General features: G+C 52.1%; 1 protein-coding gene across 4 annotated transcripts in view; it reads left to right on the top strand.

The window, feature by feature from the left end:
• Nucleotides 1-99: 99 nt before the first annotated feature.
• The window catches only part of MGRN1 (mahogunin ring finger 1), a 62,362-nt gene continuing 43,630 nt past the window's right edge, over nt 100-18,831 (top strand). Inside the window, exons 1-4 of one of the 4 annotated variants that reach the window (XM_072877611.1) lie at nt 100-276; nt 1,456-1,595; nt 13,534-13,652; nt 16,645-16,733. In XM_072877611.1, the coding sequence (XP_072733712.1) occupies nt 1,583-1,595; nt 13,534-13,652; nt 16,645-16,733 (221 nt within the window). In that variant the 5' untranslated portion in view covers nt 100-276; nt 1,456-1,582. Of the gene's footprint in view, nt 277-1,455; nt 1,596-5,389; nt 5,592-13,533; nt 13,653-16,644; nt 16,734-18,831 lie in introns of those variants that run through there. The other 3 variants (XM_072877613.1, XM_072877610.1, XM_072877609.1) reach the window with 3 other exon arrangements.

Genomic DNA, 18,831 nt, shown 5'->3' with positions numbered 1-18,831 from the left:
GCCGCGTGCGGTTTCCTGTTGACGTGCGGGGAGCGGCCGCGGCGCGCGGGGCGGGGGCGCGGTAACGGCCGCGGCGGGGCCGCCGCTGCTGCCGCCCTTTGGCCCCGGCGGGCGGCGACAACCGGCCCGCGGTAATGTTTAACCGGGGGGCGGCGGCGGGGGGACGCTGCGGTGCCCCCCCACCCCCCCGAGGCCTGCGGGGGCCTGTCGGGGACCCCTTGGCTCGCAGCTGCCTCAGGCCGGAGCTGCCGCCGCCTCGCAGCCCCGGAGCCTGAGGTGAGGGGGGGGGACGGCGGCCCCTTGGCCCCGGGCCTGGCCTAGGGCTCGCCGGCAGTGCTAGTAAAGGATGGGGGGGGTTGCCCAGTCCCGTCCCCCCCCCCCCGCGGGCCTGCTCCCGTCACTCCCTGGGCCGGAGCACGTCCCCGCGCCCCGCCGACATGGCTGCCGAGACGTAAAAGGAGAGCCGGCAGCGGGGGAAAGTTCTGGAAGGTGCCGGGGGGCTCGCAGGGGCATGAAAGGATCCTTTGAGAGCGGGGCATTGCCATAGCAGATGAAAGCATGCAGCCAGGCAGGCGCTGCCGCGCCGCAGCGCCCGGGGACACACAATGGTGTTGCTAAGTACCAGGAAACGATAAGCAGGCACGGACACGCGGTTGGGCGGCCGGGAGGTAATAAAGGGAAAAGCGGGGCGAGGCGAGGGGAGCCGCTGGCTCCGTAGGGCTCGCGAAGGCCCCCGGCCTCCTCCACCTTTCCTGAGCGATTCTGGGCTCTGTCCTGCAATTTGCGTTGGGGCTTAGCCTGGCCGCGAGCGGTTTGTTCGATAACTCTTCTGACCGTGGCTGGCGTTTCGCGTACGGCTGCAGATATTTCTGAGCCGTGAGGATTAATGGCTGAAGCTCAGGCAGGCAGGTCACGCGTTTGACCTGAGGGGTTTGCAACTTCCGCTGCTCAGCCACAAATTGCCCCAGTATTGTCCAAATCTGACCACCGGGTAACCGTCTTCCACGTCTCCTTTAGTAACCATGCAAAGTACTCCGGGCCTTGGAGGATGCCGGGGCCAGGGGGTTTCCTCCTCCTTGTATGCATGTCACTGCCCAAATCGGAGTGAGAGCGCAGCCGTACAGTGGTGGCAGTGGCACGCATGAAGAGGTGACCGGTCTTTTTTACAAGGTCGAGACAACCCCAGGAGGGAAGTGGCAAGAGGAGATCTGTAGCCGGCAAGGTGTAAATACAGCTGGGAAAACAAACCTCCTGAAGGATTATTTTAATCAGTGAGAACCAGACATTTTTAGAAACCTTGCAGTCTGATTTTTGAAGGGGGAAGGGCTGGCCCTGGCCCAGCAGGGCTTTCGGGGAGGGTTGCAAGCCCTTTGGAGCAGGGCAGTGTTTAGGGAGGCAAAGTTCGTGGGCTCGCCACTCCTTCTGGTGAGGAATAACTCTGCGTGTACTCTCCAGGGCTCCTGAACCTTGTTGTTTTACAAGTACCCAACAAACAATGTGAGTGACAGCACCGAGGAGGGGACAACTGAGACAAAGCAACTCGCTTCACTGGGTAATAAACCCCTGAGCAGCTGGACTTTGGATGAGCTGCTCCGGTGAGTGGAAGGTTTACAGGCAAACGTACTTCCTTGTTTACATGGGCGTGCTCTTAGCTGCCTCCCTGGCAGAGGCGTCCAAGGAGACTCCTGAAGGGCAGGTCACGGTGGCTGGAGAAACGTGTGTGAAACGTGTCCAGCTTCAGAACTCCTTTTTCATCCACGTTTTGCAGGAAGGAGCAATATAGTGGATGCTGGCTGAGTCTGGGACATAGTGACACGACTTGTGGTGACAGTGAGCATGCAAACGAGCGGTAGGGAGCCCTGAGAGCCAGCGGAGGAGGTGGGCTCACAGCTGAAGGATCCCTCCTCTGTCCTGCTGCTCCTCTCTAGGTCATGCTGGAGAATAGCTCCAGGCTCACCTTTTCCTGGATGGATTTTGCCCAGTAGGAAAGACAGCCGAGCTGGAAGGCAGTGCAGGAGCTGAGGCCTCCTCATCACCCCTGGGGCTCTGCAGGGTCCTGGGGGCAGGAGCCCTGGCCCATTGTCGCCCTGGTCCTCCCCAGCTTGGCTGCTCTCACTCCATACAATGATGGCACCTGGGGTTTCAGGCTCCCTCGTACCTCGTGGGAGTGTTTTCAACCCTTTGGGGGATGTCAGGGAGGGCCTCCGCCTTTGTGGTCTTCCTCCGTTTCCGTCCTCAGCGTGCTGCAGGGCCCAGGGCTGGCAGTACCATGCTGGGGGGAAGTATGGGCTCAGGAGCCCAGAGGCAACGGGTGAAGGTGCAAAACCCATACCTGGTGGCACCACCAGGGTTTGTGGGATTATCACAGCTTCTTGCAGCCACCACGGTGCCACAGGCTGCGGGGCTGCTGCTCCTCTGGCCCACGGGACGTGGCTGTGGTGCTGCTTGGTCCCCACATGCGGGCTGGCAGGGCAGTCCGGCTCCCTGCCCCGCTGCTAGCAGCAGCTCCATCCCCGAGTCGCCCGCTCTCCTTCCCCCGTGCTGCCAGCAGTGGCTCCTGCGAGGGACGGAGGAGGCGAGTGGTGCAATATCCTGCCTTTGTGTGTGCCAGCACCCGTGTCCCCTGGGCCGGGTGGAGGTAAAGGCACCGCCGTCTGCTGGAGGTGCTGCCCTTCAGCTCCGCTCGCTCTGGGCCCTGGGGTTTGGAGCGGAAGGGCTGAGCCCGTCCTTGGCACGCCGCTGCTATTGTAGTTGTCTGTCACATACGTCTCACCGAGCAGGGCCCTGGGGGAGATATTCTCCAGCAAAGGCCCCTGCCCTCCCAGATGACAATAACCCCCCCAGGGGCCTGACCACTTCCTCCGAGCTCTGGAGAGCTGTGCGGCCCGGGAGGGACCTTCCCGCTGGCGGAGGTTTTGCACGAACAAAAACCTCCCGCCGTGGCCGCTTCCCTGGGCGGCCTCGGTGCTCGGCAGTGCCAGCGCCCCGCTGCTTGCCGGGATGCCGGCTCTCCCCTTGGCTTCCCCGCTTAACCCATACGGTGCTGGGCTCCCAGTGAGCAGCATGGGTGGCTGCAGAAGGAAGGTGGCTGGTTCTGTCCCCAAAAAAGCTCAGGGGACAGCTTTGGGGCAGTTGCCTGCTAAGAGAGGACAGAGTCCAGGTGCCTCCTTGGGCTGGGGAAGGGCAGGATACTCTTGGTGTTCAGGATGCAGGAGGGAAGGGAGAGGGACCCTCATCTTCTGTCCCTGTGCAAATTCCCCTCCTCGCCCTGTGGCAAACACAGCTCCGCTTTGCCCCTGTGCTTGGGGCCAGTTGGCTGCCGTTTGGCAACCAGTTCCCAGCACGGCACGGGGAGACGGAGCTGCTGAGCCTTGCCGTGCCGGGTCTGCTCCTGCGCGGAGCCCCAGGTCGGCTGCTGGCATGCAGGGTGAGGCCATGGGGGTTACGGCTTCACCCTGCTTGTTTTGGGGCTGCTGGTGGCATCATGAGCTGTTTGCATCAGCCCGCTGCTGCCAGGGCACTGCCCGGGCGCTTGTTCCCAGCACTGAGGAGCGTCTCCGAGCTCCCCGCGCAGGCAGGGAGCAGCTGGGACGTGCTCCAGGGCAGCGCACACGGGCCGGGTGTTGCTTTGCCGCTCAGCAGACTCCGTTCCTCCTTCTCTGTGCAATTTCTGTCACAAGAAACTCTTACACGGAGAGGCTGGTTGAGCAAGAGGCACCACCGCTCCGGGTGCCAGCAGGATCCTGGGGGACGCAGCGGGCAGCGCCCTGGCACGGTTATTGCCGAGGCAGAGCCCAGGTCTCCCCTGTGCCAGATGCAGGGTACCCGACTCTCGTGGTTTGCCGGTAGGACGTGGCCGTTGCTAGTTCCCTGGCTTTTCCCTGTCCTTCCCATCCCTGTCGCACGGTGGGAAGCAGCAGAGCAAGGTCTGGCCCCAGACCCCCAGCACCCATTCCCCCCGCAGCCCGTGCCTCATACGGCCCTGCCGGCACAGAGCTGCTGTGCTCGGGGTGGCCACAGCAACTGCAAGGGTAATAACTAGCTGGAAGCACATTTCCCTGTGGGTTTGTTTGCTTATTCCCGCCAGGTGTGTTTTAGTTTGTGTTTAGGGCCAGCAAGTTGCACCCACCACCTGCTCACTATCACAAAATCCTCCTGTGCCGGCAGGCTTGGCTCTCTGCCGTGTCCTGTCTCCCTGCACCCCAGCCCTCTTCCCGTGCTGGTCTCCTGCTCCCGATGCCAATTCAGGAGATACCGCATGTGTCACCTCAGCTCCTTTGTGTCTCCTGGGGATCCCCAACTCCACTGCTGGGAATTTGGGTCCCCAGTTCCTTTGCAGCGTGGGCCTGTCTGTAGTGTGTGTGTAGGAAGGTGCCTCCCTTAACAAGGGGAGCCTGGGGGCCTCTTCCCTGCACCTTTGCAAGACCTCGGTGCCAGAGGGGACAGGGTTCAGTGTTGGGACGTTGGTGGGGGCTCTTTTGTGCCTCTTCCTCCACGCCATCCTCTTGGCTGTTGCGTCATGCATGCAAGACAGCCTTCAGTCGTTCCCCGCTCTCATGCGCCCTCGTGTCCGAGCCTCAGACACCTCCATTCCCTTTCCCGCATGGATTATCTGCAAGAGGAGGAAGCCAGGAGAGGTTTCCCCATGTGTACGCCACACCATCCCGCAGCTGGGGAGGCCGATGGTCTTCCTCTCTTGCTGGCGGTGAGCCTCACCCAGGAGCGGGTACCACCTCTGAGAACTGGCCCAGATAACGAATCCCCGTGCCAAACTTCCCCGGAGGTGCACGGCTGCAGGCTCCCCGCACCCCCCATCCCAGCACGGAGCAGCCGTCCCTGGGGGGATGCACCGCCGGGACCACGTCCCAGTCCCCACCAGCCAGCGGGAAAGGAGGTTGGTGGGGATGATTGCGGTGCTGCTGCACGAAGCTCTCCTGCAAATCAGCTACCGGCAGGTTAATCATTCCCTGGGCTGAGCAAAACAGCCCGCTGGGGCTGAGCCGCCCCGGCCGGGCGCCCTCCGTGCAGTTCCTTCTCCCCGCTTTGCCTTTGCACCTTTTGCAAGGTGCCTCCCTGTGCAGGGCGAGCGTTTCCCCGGGCGTCCTCCCGGGGCATCCCTGTGCAAGCTCCCAGGGGCTTTCCCATCCAAGGTGTGTCCCCGGGCATTCTCCGTGCGCACCCGCTGTGCCTCCCCGCGCACCGCCGCCGTGCCCGCTCCCCGCCCCCGCCCGCCGCTGTCCGGTGCCGCCGCTCCGGCCCGGGCCCCGCGTGGCAGCGCCCTCTGCCGGCAGAGCGCACGCTGCGCCCCAGGGGAGGCCTAACCCTCCCCCCGCGCCGCTGGTGGTAGGCGCCGCCGCGGTGCCTGACGGGAGTTGTAGTCGCGGGGCGGGCGGACTCGCTCTCCCGGCGTGCCCCGCGCTGCCGCCGCCGTAGGTGCGGGTGCGGGCCGCTCGCTGCCGCCGCGCTGCTTTGCGTCCCCCGGCCCGCCCTGCCCGCGGCCGCCATGGGCTCCCTGCTCAGCCGGCGTATCGCGGGCGTGGAGGACATCGACATCCAGGCCAACTCGGCCTACCGCTACCCGCCCAAGTCCGGTGAGGGCCGCGGGGCCGCTCCCCGCAGCGTCGGGGACGGGGGAGGGGGGCGGGCCTTCGCCGGGCCCGGTGCCCCCCCGGCCGCCCCGAGGGGGACAGGCGTAGCGGGGGACGGACCCGGGGCGGCCGGGCCGCGGGGTCCCCAGGGAGAGGGGCTGCGGGAGTGCCCGGCACCGGCCGGGGCCGAGCGGGGCCCGGGGCTGGCTCTGGCTCTGCTCAGGGCCCTGCCCGCCCGGCTTCGGGGCCTGCCTGGTGGGGAGAGCCGATGGATGTATGTTCCTGGGCTAAACCTGTGGTATAAGGCCGTCCCGGTGCCCTGCTTGGCTGAAGCGTGAGGATGCAGGAGGGCCGTGTGCCCCGAATCTAACGCTTAAGTCATTTGCCCGTCCCTCTGCCAGTGTCCGCGGCCAGCCGGCTCAGTCGCTGCCCTTTGGTCCTGGTGGGTCGTGGTAGGTGGGAAGGCTTCGCTTCTCCACTCTGGAGGTGTGACTGGGGCAAGTCGTCAGTCTGCAGCTAGTGGGGCATCTCCTGCTGGTAAAGAGGAAGTGACGGCGGAGTTCGTTGGGGACGTGGAAGGAAAATCGGATCTGGTGGAATATAGAATGGAAAAATTCCCACATGATAACCTTCTTTAACTCTTTAAAACGGCAGTGGCTCTCACCTAAGAGCCATTGGACTGACATGGCCTACATGGGTATTTGTTTTCCAAAGGGAGACGAAAACTGAGAGGGTTGTCAGCGGTGCCACTTTCATGAAGTTGGGATGAGCCCGTGACTCACCTTGTCTTAGACTGGCTTTTGAGATTGGCCTGGTTTAACTTGTTTAAAGAGTTCTATTTATTCTTCTCACAAAGCAAGTCATCAGGGAAATTCAGGTGCTCTTTTCTCCTACAGTATCTATTCACTTACAAATTTTTCTAAGTTTCTGTTCTGCTAGGGCTTTTCCAGGCAGGCTAAAGAATTTGCAGAGCAGCAGCTTGGGTTCCCTCACTCTTGGGTACGGGTGCAGCATAGCCTTTTCATTCAGAGGCTCGAGTTCTGCGTGTGTCTGATGACTTGCTGGCTGTGACATCCTCGGGGCTATGCGATGGAGGGAGCTAGGTCCCCTGTTTTGTTTGGAGGGGGTCCAAGATCTTCTCAAATAGAGTCCTGCCATCATGACACCTTGCTTGTTGCAGGTTGGCCTTCAGCAAGAATGGTGGTGTGGAGGAGATGGAAGGGGGAAACCTGCCCAGAAAAATTCTTCAGCTGTGTTGGCTCTCTTAGAAAATGTAACCTGCTTTTTTACAGAGGTGGGAACGAGTTTCTTGGGCTGCTAGGAAAGGCAAATGTCACTGCTAGGTTACAGCAGGAGTCTGCGTGCCCCTTGGGTGGCTGGGGGGCTTTCCCAGTGTGTGGATGTGAGCTGCCTGCTAAGCTGCAGCTATGGTACCATGGGCCCTGCTGGCAATTTTCTTACAGCCTCGAGGTTGCCCCTGTTTTCTGTTGACGCTTAGACAGGATTTTAGATATGGACTGGATTAATTATAACCACCATATGCAATGAACATTAAACTGCTTCTTTCAAATCATCATCCTGTTGTTTCTGTACTGTTTTAATTACCCGGACTAGAATTTAATGGTGTGTTGGGTTTTAGCCAAGGTACTTGCCAGGGTAACCCTGTCACACACGTGAGGTTGGGTTTGTATGTTCACATGCACCCTGGAAGGGTTCTGTTGACCTAGGTGCTGCCAAAGAGCATTCCACATGTGGTACCTCCCTTGTAAAACAGAACAGCTAATGCTTTCAAGCAGCTGATTAAAGAAAAATATTGGTATTTCCTTTAAAGGCTTTGGATACAATTAGGTGCTTGCTAATTAATTTTCTGTTGCACTTGCTTGTGCTCTTTCTGAAAGCACACTGGCTTTAGGATAGACCTTTCTCTTCGCCTTCTTCAGGTTTATCTAACAAGGATCCTCTTGACTTCAGGAAGGGAGAAGAGCTGTTCAGGCTCAAGATCGTTCTAGGCAGAAGAAGAGGTTATCAGCACTTCTGAGGTGGAGATTGAAGGCAGGTTACTAAACACCAGAACAGTAAGGGCTGTTAGGATGACAGCCGCCCTCCCTTCTTCAGGCAGAGCGTGTTCAGAAGGGCCCTGTCCCTTCTGGTCCTACAATCCTAAGTGTGTTTGTCTTGGGCTGGAAGGATTGTCTATGACTCATGCAAAACATGACAGTGAAGACAACTGGAAGTGAGTGTGTATGGTTTTATTTGATTTCGGGAAGCAAACTGGAAGTAGTACAAAAAGTTCTTAGGCTAAATGGTTGCTAATTATTTCTAACTTGACACTGTTGCCGTGAGCCCTGTACTGCTACTGACTGCCTGACTGGAAGAAGCCAGTTTTCCATCGGCTGTGTTAGGTGTTTGAATGTGTGCACTGGAGTGTTAGCCTGACATGCAGGCAGTCTCCTGGCTGCTCAGAGATTACCCCTGAAAGGCTGGAAAATGTGGTGAGAGAGTGTTACCTGAGGTTACCCATCCGCCGGAGTTTTGTGCAGCACCGAGGGCTGTCCGTCACCTTTTATGTTCTTTCCCTCAGAGTCTCTGGTTTAAGCAGATCTTGACTTACTGCGAATGTCTGGGCAAGCTGCTGTGGCTCTGGTCAGCTGCCATCCATGGTCAGCATTGGTTTGAAGGATGTGGGTTTGCATTCTGGAGCAAATACACCACCTCACAAGAAGGACATGTTGTGTGAGGAAATAAACACAAAATACAGGTATTCTGACTGTAATTTAAGCAGTTTGTCAGCCTGCCTGTGAAAAGGAACACAGTTACTTTACCAGGTCGTACCAAGTGACGGCACCTTGTTGAGTCACAGCTGGTTGCAAATGCAGTGGTGAATATTCAGTTCTCGTTTATTGACTTTTGATGTAGTTATTGCTGCGGCAGTCACGTGCTCTGTGGAGGACTGAACAGGTTGTTGTGGAATCCACCTCGGTCCTTATGAGCCAGAGTCCCTGATGAGGTATCGACAGATCATTTAACAGCTTTGTTGCAACTGGTACGCAGTTGTGTAGTTAAAAATCTTCTGAAAATGCCCTGCTTATTCCCCTAAGGGTCTGGGTGTGGATCATCTGCATTTCCCCTCCTGCATCTGGGGGGCTGAGGCTGCTGAAATGCTGTGACACCCGATTGCCTTCTGTAATCCCCCCTCACTGGTACCTTTTAACCTTTCTTGCTTTATGGAAACTGTGCTGGCATTGCGGATGCCTGACCAGTTGGAAGTGGGTTGGGGAAGGGCCTGGTGTGTACAGAAGAATTAGCGCCCCCATGAAATGGGCTAAAAATGGGTAATCACAAGGAACAGTCATGATCTTCGCTGTGCTTCTGTGCTTGAAGCAGTAAAACGATCCATGTTCTTGCATGCAGTCTCATGATGCCCCTATTGCTTTAGCAACCAGTGAGCAATGCACCAGTGTTTTCCGCAGCTCCTTCGTCAGCTCGTCTCTTGTTCCAGTGAGCTCATCTGCAGTGTGGAGCCGGGCAGGGAGCACATACATGCCCTTGAGATGGCTTTTCTCCTCTGGAGTAGGCTCTTGAAAGAGAATTCCCTGGACATTTTTGAGAGGAAAAAGAGGAGGCAGATTACTCCTCTCTGAAGCTGAACTGCTTTGTTGTTTGGGAACGATGCTTTAATCAAAGAAAGAGCAGTTTTAAATAGGAGAAGAGTACCCGGAGTTGTACCCAGTCCATCACGTTGTTCTTGGCTCATAAGCCATGCGTACTGTGACAGTGTCAAGACAGAAATACATTCCTGTATTTCACACACAGCTTTTGTTTCTCACCCGCTCTGCAACGCACAGTGGAGCGGCTGTCTCCGTTACTCCTGCTGTAGTTCTGTAGGGGTTTCAGCCCAACCCTGCTGGAGATGGCCACCACCACCTGCTGTTGACTGGAGCGTTCCCTTCCTGCCTTCTCCCCAGCTACTCACTAGCACCAGACTGGAGCGCTCGTGGGTCAAAAGCAGTTGCTTTTGCTACTTGTTTGTTGCTGGATTATATTTAACCCAGCTCGGAGCCACGTTCCTGTTGGCTGCGTGACCGCTTTGGTGGCCCAACAGGGATGGGCAGTGAGGAAGGCGAGATGGCCTCATCCAGCCACGGTGCTGGGTCAGGCTCAGGCTGTGTCTAGGACTGTGCTGTCAGTCTGTCCCTCGGCATGCCGTGGTGGTGAGTGTCTGGCTGAGTATTAAAAAGGACTCAATTTCTATCAGTTCACTGTTAATTCTAATAATGGTGAGAAGCCTACATGGACATCTAATTGTTTTCTGCTAATGAACATCATATGATACAGCCCTTGTTTTGATGGGGCTACAGTTGTGTTGCCGACTCTGTGCTCCTGGCCGTTGTAGGGCGTTGTTTCCCCTGCCAGCGTGTCACTCGTGCATCACATCCATGTGTTGGGTTTGCGTGGTCATGGGATTAGGACGCTGGGTTAGGGAGAAGTAATTATGACTGGAACTAAGAATTAAGTCTGGTGCTTAATGCTGGTGCATTTATGATAATAAACACCTCCCACCCCCCCCACGTTGGATTGTTAAGGAGTTTGGTGTCATTTGATGCCTTGGAGAAGCCTTGGGTTCCAGTTTGGTTTTGTGTGGGACAAACTGAGTCAGACTTGGCCATTCTAGCTGTCCCAGTGGTGTTTTTCCAGCCACTGTAAAGTTTTCCACCACAACAATTTATCTTACAACCACTGCTTGTACTTAATCTACTTTAGCAGTGTCACCCGTTCGCATTCTCTTTTATCTAATCTCTCCTATGTTTTGTGCTGATTTACTCAGGGGAAGTAAAGCCATGGTTTTTCTTTGCTCTGGCATTTTTCTTACATTCCATCCTTGTTTATTTGTGTATGATTCTTTCCTTGTAAGTGTGTCACTCTATTTTCCTGGAGGATTTCTCTTTGTAGCAGTTCTGTGGAGGGTTAATCCCAAGATTTTTTTTGCTTTTCTTTTTTTCCTGCCAAAGAGGATGGTGCGTAGCATCCCCCTTGTGTCCATAGCTACAGAGCTCTGTGTAAAGCTGGCCTTGCAACACCTGCGTAAGGTAGGTCAAGGTTGTTTTGTAGGCTGGGGGGATGTGGGAACAGGGTTCAAGAGGCATGGTAGTCTGGCTAAAATCCTAAAGCTGTCTTTGTAATAGAGTTGGAAATAGAACCTAGAGGTGGAGCTACAGCAGGATTTTAATGCGTAGAAAATATATACGAGCCTTTTAGGGACACTAAACATCCTATCAGTCTTTTGACTGGAAAAGAGGATACCTCATTTTTTCCTTCTTGAAGTTTCTTTGTCCTTTTAGTCCTTGGTGTGATATTTACAGAAGTGCTTTCTTAAAGCGTTTTGTCTCCAACTTGAACAAACTGAGTTGCTTGTGACAGTGGTTGAGAGGAATAATGCATAACTTTGGTCTTACCTTGACAGCTCTGAACTTAATGTGATGTTGTAGCAGCTGGTTTCTGAAAGCTTGCAATAGAATATCTTTTTTTAGCTGCTAAAAACCATGTTATAAATTTGTGGAGACAGTTTGCTGCCATCCTCGTTTGTTAGTTTTGCTGTTGAGACCTTGTGTACGCAGGGGCTTTTGTATCCGTAGCAGCACTGGCAGAGCCCAGGGGTGTTCTGCTCACCAGTGTATTCCCCTCTGAGCTCCTCAAAGTGATTTTCCTCGTGCTTTTTGTGACTGGCACTGACTACGTTTCTTGTTTGCTCGTACAGGAAGTGCCTCTGGGAAAAAAAAAATCTCCTTCATGTTGCAGGAGGTGAGTTAGCAGGAAGATGAAGGGAGCCTTCAGTCTGAATGTGGAGTTGAAGCTGTGGTTTCCAGTTAGATAAGTGCTGCTGTGTTGCAGGGGGTAGTGTGTATTTGTGAGAAATCCTAACAATTTGTTAGAGATCCCGAAAGTAGTTCTTAGTGGAGCAAAAACAGTGTGGCAGGTGCCTTGAACGTGCTAGTTATGCATCTCAGTGTCGTTCCAGTTGTACGAAAGAGACCTTTTCATCCCAGGGTGCTGGAGAGGCTGCCTGGCGATGCTCTCCTGGACAGCTGGCTCCCTGCAGGCGCGGGGTCTCAGTGGTGGCGAGCAGTCCTCGCCTGCTGGGGCTCCGCGTCCTCTGTGTGTGGGATGCGGAACTTCTTCCACAAAAAAGCTCTGCTCGTAATTTATGGAATACAGGTTTACTGAGGTGAGTCGAGCCCCAGGATGTCTCGTTCATGGGATATGAGGGAGCTGTCTGACTCTGATCCCAGATAATCAGCTGCTGCGGTACGAGACATCCTGCACAAGAGTTGTCTTCACAGTTAATCAGATAAAATGCTCCAAAACACAATCCTACTTGACCCACGTAAAATGTGAAATCTATTCCTAAACCCCAGTATTCGTCATGCTTTTCTGAACCTTAGTATAAGCATAAACCACCGCTTTGTATCTCGGGTGGAGGGGCTGTATCAAGCTAGCTGTGCTTGAAGATTATATGCAGATTAGCTTTTTAATTTGTTGCTTCTGGGAGGGGTGGGAAAAGGTTGCCTATCATTTGGAGCACCTACATTTTGTTACGCTGATTCTGTAGGACAGATTCTAGGTAGATTCTGGACCTGTGCTGAAGCTGATTGTTGTATCTGGAAAGAAGGATGTGTTTCTATAATGTAAACATCTGGATGCTTGTAAGCTGAGCTCAGCAATAGCTGAGCACTACCATCTGTGCAGAGTAAGAAGAGCTTTTCTTGAAGCATAAAGGAAAAAAGCCTTAATGGAAAAAACGGAGCCGTTCGTGAAAACTCTTCCATTTCAGAGTAAATCATGCTTGCTCCTAGCTAGAGGGACTGCAAATCCTTCCATAATGCCTCCATAACCATTCAGATGATTAGTTACCGCTTCTGTAATGACTCGTTTTAAAACAAATTTTATGCCGTCTATGCATTGCACCTAGGGAAGTGAATGTACATTTGGCTCAGTCCTTTCATCACGCGCATGAAAAACCCCCTCTCTGAAACTTCAAGGGAAATGGCTTGGGTCGAGCCTTTTATTTTAGTTCTCTCCTGATACTTATTTATCTGGAACTGTAACTCTGTGAAGTTCATATTTGAGAGTGTTTTCCTGAAGTCTTTCTAGGAGGAAGCTACATCTATGGTGCTGTCGTACATCTGAATCGATTAGGTTGACTTTGCAGTTAATCCAGTGCTCCAGAATCCCAGTGACCTTGCACATGCGTTGTCTCCTGAAATTTGCACTGTAGTGCATCACCTTAAAGGTGAATGAAACAAATCTGTGGTGAAGCTTTCAGAGCTGAAGTTCAGCTTAGTCAGTCTCAGGGTTTCTCTCTTCCAGACATCCATGTTTCTGCATTTAGAACTGTCAATGTTATTAGTTAAATTCAGCATCAAGGTGTCTAGTCTCTAGCACTCACAGTAAAGGTTTTGTGTGGTTCTCGCCCTGGGATATGGGAGTGAAAGGGGGTGGGGGGGGAAGGCAAACGTTGCCCAACAGGAGCCCCTCTGGCTGTGCAGGGCTTTGCAGTGGGATGAAGCCTCATCCTTCTCTGAGCAGGTCAATGGTGTTTGTGGGACTGGACTTCACACTGGAAAGTGGAGAAAAGAGGACGAAGTCATCAGAATTGAGCAATATTGGAAAGAGCTGACTCTTAGTGCTCCCTGTCCCTTCTCTGGAAAACAAGTTAAAATGGAATTATCTCCACTGTAATGATTTGTTCTAGGGGTTTTTTTTTGCCCCCCCCTGCTTCTACTGTTGGCAGTGGCCGTCAGTAGTACAGGGAAGGGGTGAACTAGCAAGTATTTTCTATGTCTTGTGCTCTTTTATACTTGTGAATTAAAAACTGCACGGACCAGCTGTTCTCTGGGAAGCACTCATTTAGAGGTTTTTTTTATTCCCTTGTGGTTTTTTTTTCTAGGAAACTACTTTGCAAGTCACTTCTTTATGGGAGGCGAGAAGTTTGACACCCCTCACCCTGAGGGCTACCTTTTTGGCGAGAACATGGATCTAAACTTCCTTGGGAATAGACCTGTTCAGGCAAGTCCCTATATGCTGTCTATTTTACCCTTTTGTTTTCTGCCTGTTTTGGAAACTCCTGTGTAGGGCTTGTAGAGGAGGATAGCAGAGACCTAAGAGACCCTCGCTATTTGGGGAGTGTCATTCCAGTCTGAGGTGCAAGAGCGTTCCCCCACCCCATGTCCTAGCTTGCCAGCTGCCATAGCTGTTCAGATGCAAGCAGAGTTTTTCTAAGAAGCAGTATTCGCCTTCTAGGCTTATTTTCACTTAGGGCAGAAGGAAGAAGTAGTGGGGGAAGAAGGACAGGGACTCAGGAGCACATATTTTGGGACTAATTCTGATTGCCTGCCTGAGGGAGTGTAAAACATGCTGCGGAGAGGAGAAGGCTGGGAAGCAGATCCACTCTCAGAGCCTGAACCTCACAGGGCTTCTGGGCGTGTTGGATGGATTCCAGCCAGTGTTCAACGTGTGCTGTTCTCTGTGTAAATGAGTGGCCTGACTGGGCATAGGGCAGTGTTAAGACAGATCTTGATATTTCATGTTTTTTGTTTGCTTTGTAACCTAGGTGGGCTGCTCAGGTAGTCTCTCCTTTAGTTTTCCCAGTTGGAACATGGAGGTGTTTCTGGGCTCACAGGTGTCTCTCATAAGACTGTGAAAAGCTACCTGCTTGAGTGGTTGGCTTGTTCTGTTGTTGTGAACAGGGAATAGCACTGTTTTGAGGGACAGATAGGAATTTTATGCAAGTGTTATGTTTTGGATTTCTCTTGCATATCAGAACTGCTTAAAAAGAACAAAAAGGTAACAGAGTAGGAGCCATTTGGAGATGTTTTCAGAGTGCTGGAGAGGGAAGGGAAAAGAGCTGCTTGCTTTGCTGGCTATTTTCCTAGTTGTTTCTGCAGCTCCAAAACATGAAAATGAAAAATTGATGTCATGGTTCTCATCTTCAGACAAGCTGTGACTATTAGTTAATTTATGCTTGTAGTGCTTGGAGGCAGTTCAGTATTACTCCTGTTTTACAGATGGGGGAAACTGAGGCAAGATGACTCGATGTTTGAATTGGAGCAGTGACAAGCACATTCTGCTTTCTGAGTTGTCCTTGGGCTGTGCCACTGGTCTTCTCAGCCCCCCAGTTAGTTAACAGGACTCTGCAGGGTAGGACAAGGGAGAATCTGGAAAGCCCTTGTTCAAGCAGAAAGTGCAGATGAGCAACAGAATTAGGAAGGAGGGACTTTAGATGGAAATTGCTCTGGACTTGAGTGCTATGCAGGCATGGGGATGCTCACCACATACCCTATGCCATGTCTGCAAACAGGGCCCATGCAGGACAGTGGTTAAAAGCTGACCGCTTCTCCTTTGCTCTGTGACTAGCAGCTGCACAGTGCTCCAACAGAAGCAGAAGATGCAGCTGTTAGCTAAATTTCCCATGTGCCTATGGCTGTAGGGACTAGCCTTGCAGAGTTAAATTGCCTGCATGTCTCAGCCTGGGTTTCCTTGCAGACATCCCAGCACAGAATTTCATCATTTCTTCAGAGGGGAGTGGGTGAGAATGCTGTTAACACAGTGGGACATTTGCCAAATAGGTTTAAGAGAGGGAGGCTGTCGTGGTATACAGTTTGCCTATGTAAAGTTAATGCCCTTTGGCAGCTCTGATTAATCTTGAAGGAAAAAAACGTTTGAACACAGAGCAGCAAAACTGCTTTCTGGATGTGGGCCAAGTTCTCGCTTTGGAGTAACTGAGGTCTTGACTGCTCTGTGTAGAGCAGTGCTACCAACCACAGTACCGAGCAGTCAGGGCGCAAGGAAAGTAGTTGCTGCTGCCCCGTGAATTCTCTGCTGCCTGTGGCTGTGGCATGGGGTCTTCTGTGGCGTTCTCGTGTTGGTCAGGAAACAGCATGTTTTCCCTCAGGCTCTGGCTATTGCCCCACCAATACATTTCTGTGGCTTGAGGGGGCAACACTGAAGGGTTGTGTCCTGGAGCTGCCCTGAAGTTCAGCTGCAGCAGCATTTGGCTGCCTGTTCAGCAGACTCCTCATTTCTAAGGAAACATGTATATTGGTGGTCCCTGGTACTTCTGCTCCATGTCAGTCACTCTCTCTACACCACTGCAGGGCACCTAGTAGACGTGTGTTTGAAGGACTCCAACTCCAATGAGGCTGCGTGGTGGCACTGTTGCTGGGTACATTGAGTAACCTTCTGCCTGAAAGCCTGTCCTGTAGCTCTGTACCTTTGTGTCGTGCCATTGCTCTGATTTGGAGCACGGCTGTGTCTCTGGTCTGAGCACCTATCAAACTTGGTAGTTGTGTGAGTGGATGTTTCAGCTTCAGAATTCACCGAGCAGATGGGAGATCCAGCAGGCACGTCTGCAGCTGTACAGGTTGTGGTCACCACAGTAAGCAGTTTCCTTTGCATTTCTCTCTGGAGATTCTGTGACCAGAATTACAGTCTGAAGCATTATGTTCCTTTATTTAAAGGACAATCTGTGAGAGAAGGTCTCTTGACTGTAGAATAGAATGAGGCCCCCTATCCCTGTCTCTTTCTTTTCTTTTCCAGAACATTTGCCCCATTGTTTCAGAATAAAGAGAGTTTCCCCCAGTAATCCAGGGCTCTGGCATGCCGATTAGCAGTCAAGTCACTGTTTGCATGCCGTAACACACATGAAAGAGCTGCATTTCTTCTGCTCAAGCTGGAGGTGGTTTCTTCAGTGGAAATAAAAGCTTGAGAGCAAGGCTTTCCAAACTGAGAATTCAGGGTGCAGAAAAAGAAATGTATGTGAAAATGCCCTTTCTTGTGCATACTCCCAATATGAGCTATTGCTGGGCCGGAGCAGGATTTTCACCCTGAAACATGCTTGATTTATCTGCAACTAGAATTCTCTATTACTATTCCTTGTGGCTGTTGTACTGAGTACCCTTAAAGAGAGATATTTCTTGGTTTGGGTGAATTGTATACCAGGTAACATACTGCTACCTTTTATAGTATAATAATAGGAGAATTATTTGTCTTTTTGTTCCAGTTTCCCTATGTAACTCCAGCTCCACATGAGCCAGTGAAGACACTGAGAAGTTTGGTGAATATCCGCAAAGACTCTCTGCGACTTGTGAGGTACTGTTATTGCCTGAACCTTTCATTTTATTCAACCCAGTGATCTGTCATCCAGAGCCAAACTGTATTTGATAAGGTTTTGGAGAAACAGCTGAATTCTAGATCCTTGTTGCTAGATATGCCCAGAGGTTTCTGTGTTCCCTTGTGATCAGAGCTTTCAGGTGGTTTATATGCTCCTTATCCCTAGACTTGAGCAATCTGTGTTTCCAAACAGGACCAGCGATGTATCTGTCTCTACAGGACAGACTGGAGTGGTAAACAAAACCATGAAATCATTAGCATGAACGGAAGATATTAGTCAGGTCAATAAACCCTACAGGCAGATTCCTTTCTGCATTCTTGTGCGAGGAGAAGCCAGAAAGTAGCCGATTCTGGTGCAAGTCACAGGCCAGGAAGACTGATTGGTCTTGAGTGAAACTTCCTCTCGGGTTTCTCCTGCTGCCAAGATAAAGTTTGGTCCTAATGTTATGCATTCGTTTAGATGGCTTGTGTCCCATGCATAGGGGAGGGAGGTCTGGATAATCAGGGAGATCTGTTACCTTTCACTGCTCTACACTGAGATCTAAAACAGCACTGGCTGGATTAAACGCAATGGCTAACACTTTGACTTGCGGCTGCCCTCTTCCAAACAGATGGCTGAAGTACAGGGGCCCAGCATACAGTGCTTTGTTTTGGTCTGAGCGACTGGGCCGATGTCCAGGCAGAGCATTTCTCAAAGATCCTTGAGTCGCTCTGAATTCTGCGTTACGGGCGCAGGGCTGGAGTACTGGCAGGGGGGCAGCTTCAACTCTCAGCCAAGGTGGTTCTGAGAGCATAGAGTAACGTGAGTAATTTGAGTCATAACACACAAAACGCTCAGTTTGTTTTTATCTGAAAACTGAAGGTGGTTTTTTTTGTTTTGATTTTTTTAAATGAGCAATACCTGTGGTTTCAAAACTGACTGAACAGGAAAAGAGGGAAGGACTTCTGAAAAAGTAACCATTGGTAAACTGCTCTGAATGCTGTCCGGCTTTTTCAGCTAAGGGGTGAAGTACTTTTCTAGGAAAAAGTCTTGCTTTCCTCCCACACTTGCTGTGGAAAGGGTATTTTGTTCTCCTTGCCGGCATCCACGTAAACAGTGCAACATCTCTCAGAAGTCGAATGGGAAGTGGCTTTCTCACTGGAAGAGGGCTTGCTGTGAATGGAAGAGTTGGTGGGGTTTAGTGCATACAGTTCTGTCATTCTGCTTTCTGTGGTTGCACGTCCTGTCCCCCCAAGCAGAGTTGCAGCTCTGGACTATTTGAAATGTAGTGTCCACACACCTTGACGGTGTCTAGGTTTGCATCCGTCTGATTCCTGGTACTATCAGTTCTTCCTCTGCCTCATGAGCTCTCCAGGCTCTTGTGCTGCTGTGTTAGGGCTGACGACAACACCGCCAACATTATTGTATTTGATTTTATACTGATGTAGACCCAAAATGAGATTTTAATTGCCAGTCCCCAAGGGCATGTTCTGTTCTGGACTAAAGGCTTTTCCTTTCTCACTCTGTGCACGTAAAGATACTTTGTGCCCTCTCCAGCTTGGCTTATTTGCAACCAGTGGTTGAGGCTTGCACATTCTTTCCAGAACTAGTTAAGTTTAATTTGCCACCTCTTCCACCAAATAAAATGATACTGAGCTGAGTGTCTAGGTGTAAGGGAGGCTTTGATGGTAAAGTCCTCACAAGTTTTTTGTTTTTCCTTGTGTTTAGTTGAAAATTCATTGTTCACCTGTGAAGAGGGTGTTGGTCCATAATTTGGAGTGTAGGGCTTTATGGTGGAATATGAGGAAATTTCCACTCTGGGCTTCCTGCCCGGCTCTGACCAGACAAAATTCTGAGCTTTGCCAAATGCTGAATATTTACAGCAGCTTTGGAGAGAAGCAATAAACCTGTGGATATTGGTGTTGAAGTTCTGAGTCTTCGACATCTCGTGTGAGTGCTTGATTTCTAGCAGGATGAGACTCTCTGAACCTCAGAGGAGGGTAGCATGATTTTTGCTGTTAATCACTAGCAGAAAAAGACTGCCTCTGTCTGTCTTCTGTCCCTCTTTTGGCCCTGGATTGGAAGCTTTATTTCAGA

Source organism: Ciconia boyciana, chromosome 13, assembly GCF_034638445.1.
Source record: "Ciconia boyciana chromosome 13, ASM3463844v1, whole genome shotgun sequence".
Taxonomy (NCBI): domain Eukaryota; kingdom Metazoa; phylum Chordata; class Aves; order Ciconiiformes; family Ciconiidae; genus Ciconia; species Ciconia boyciana.
Note: the sequence above shows the minus strand (reverse complement) of the source record. Positions and strands in the feature narration are given on the sequence as shown.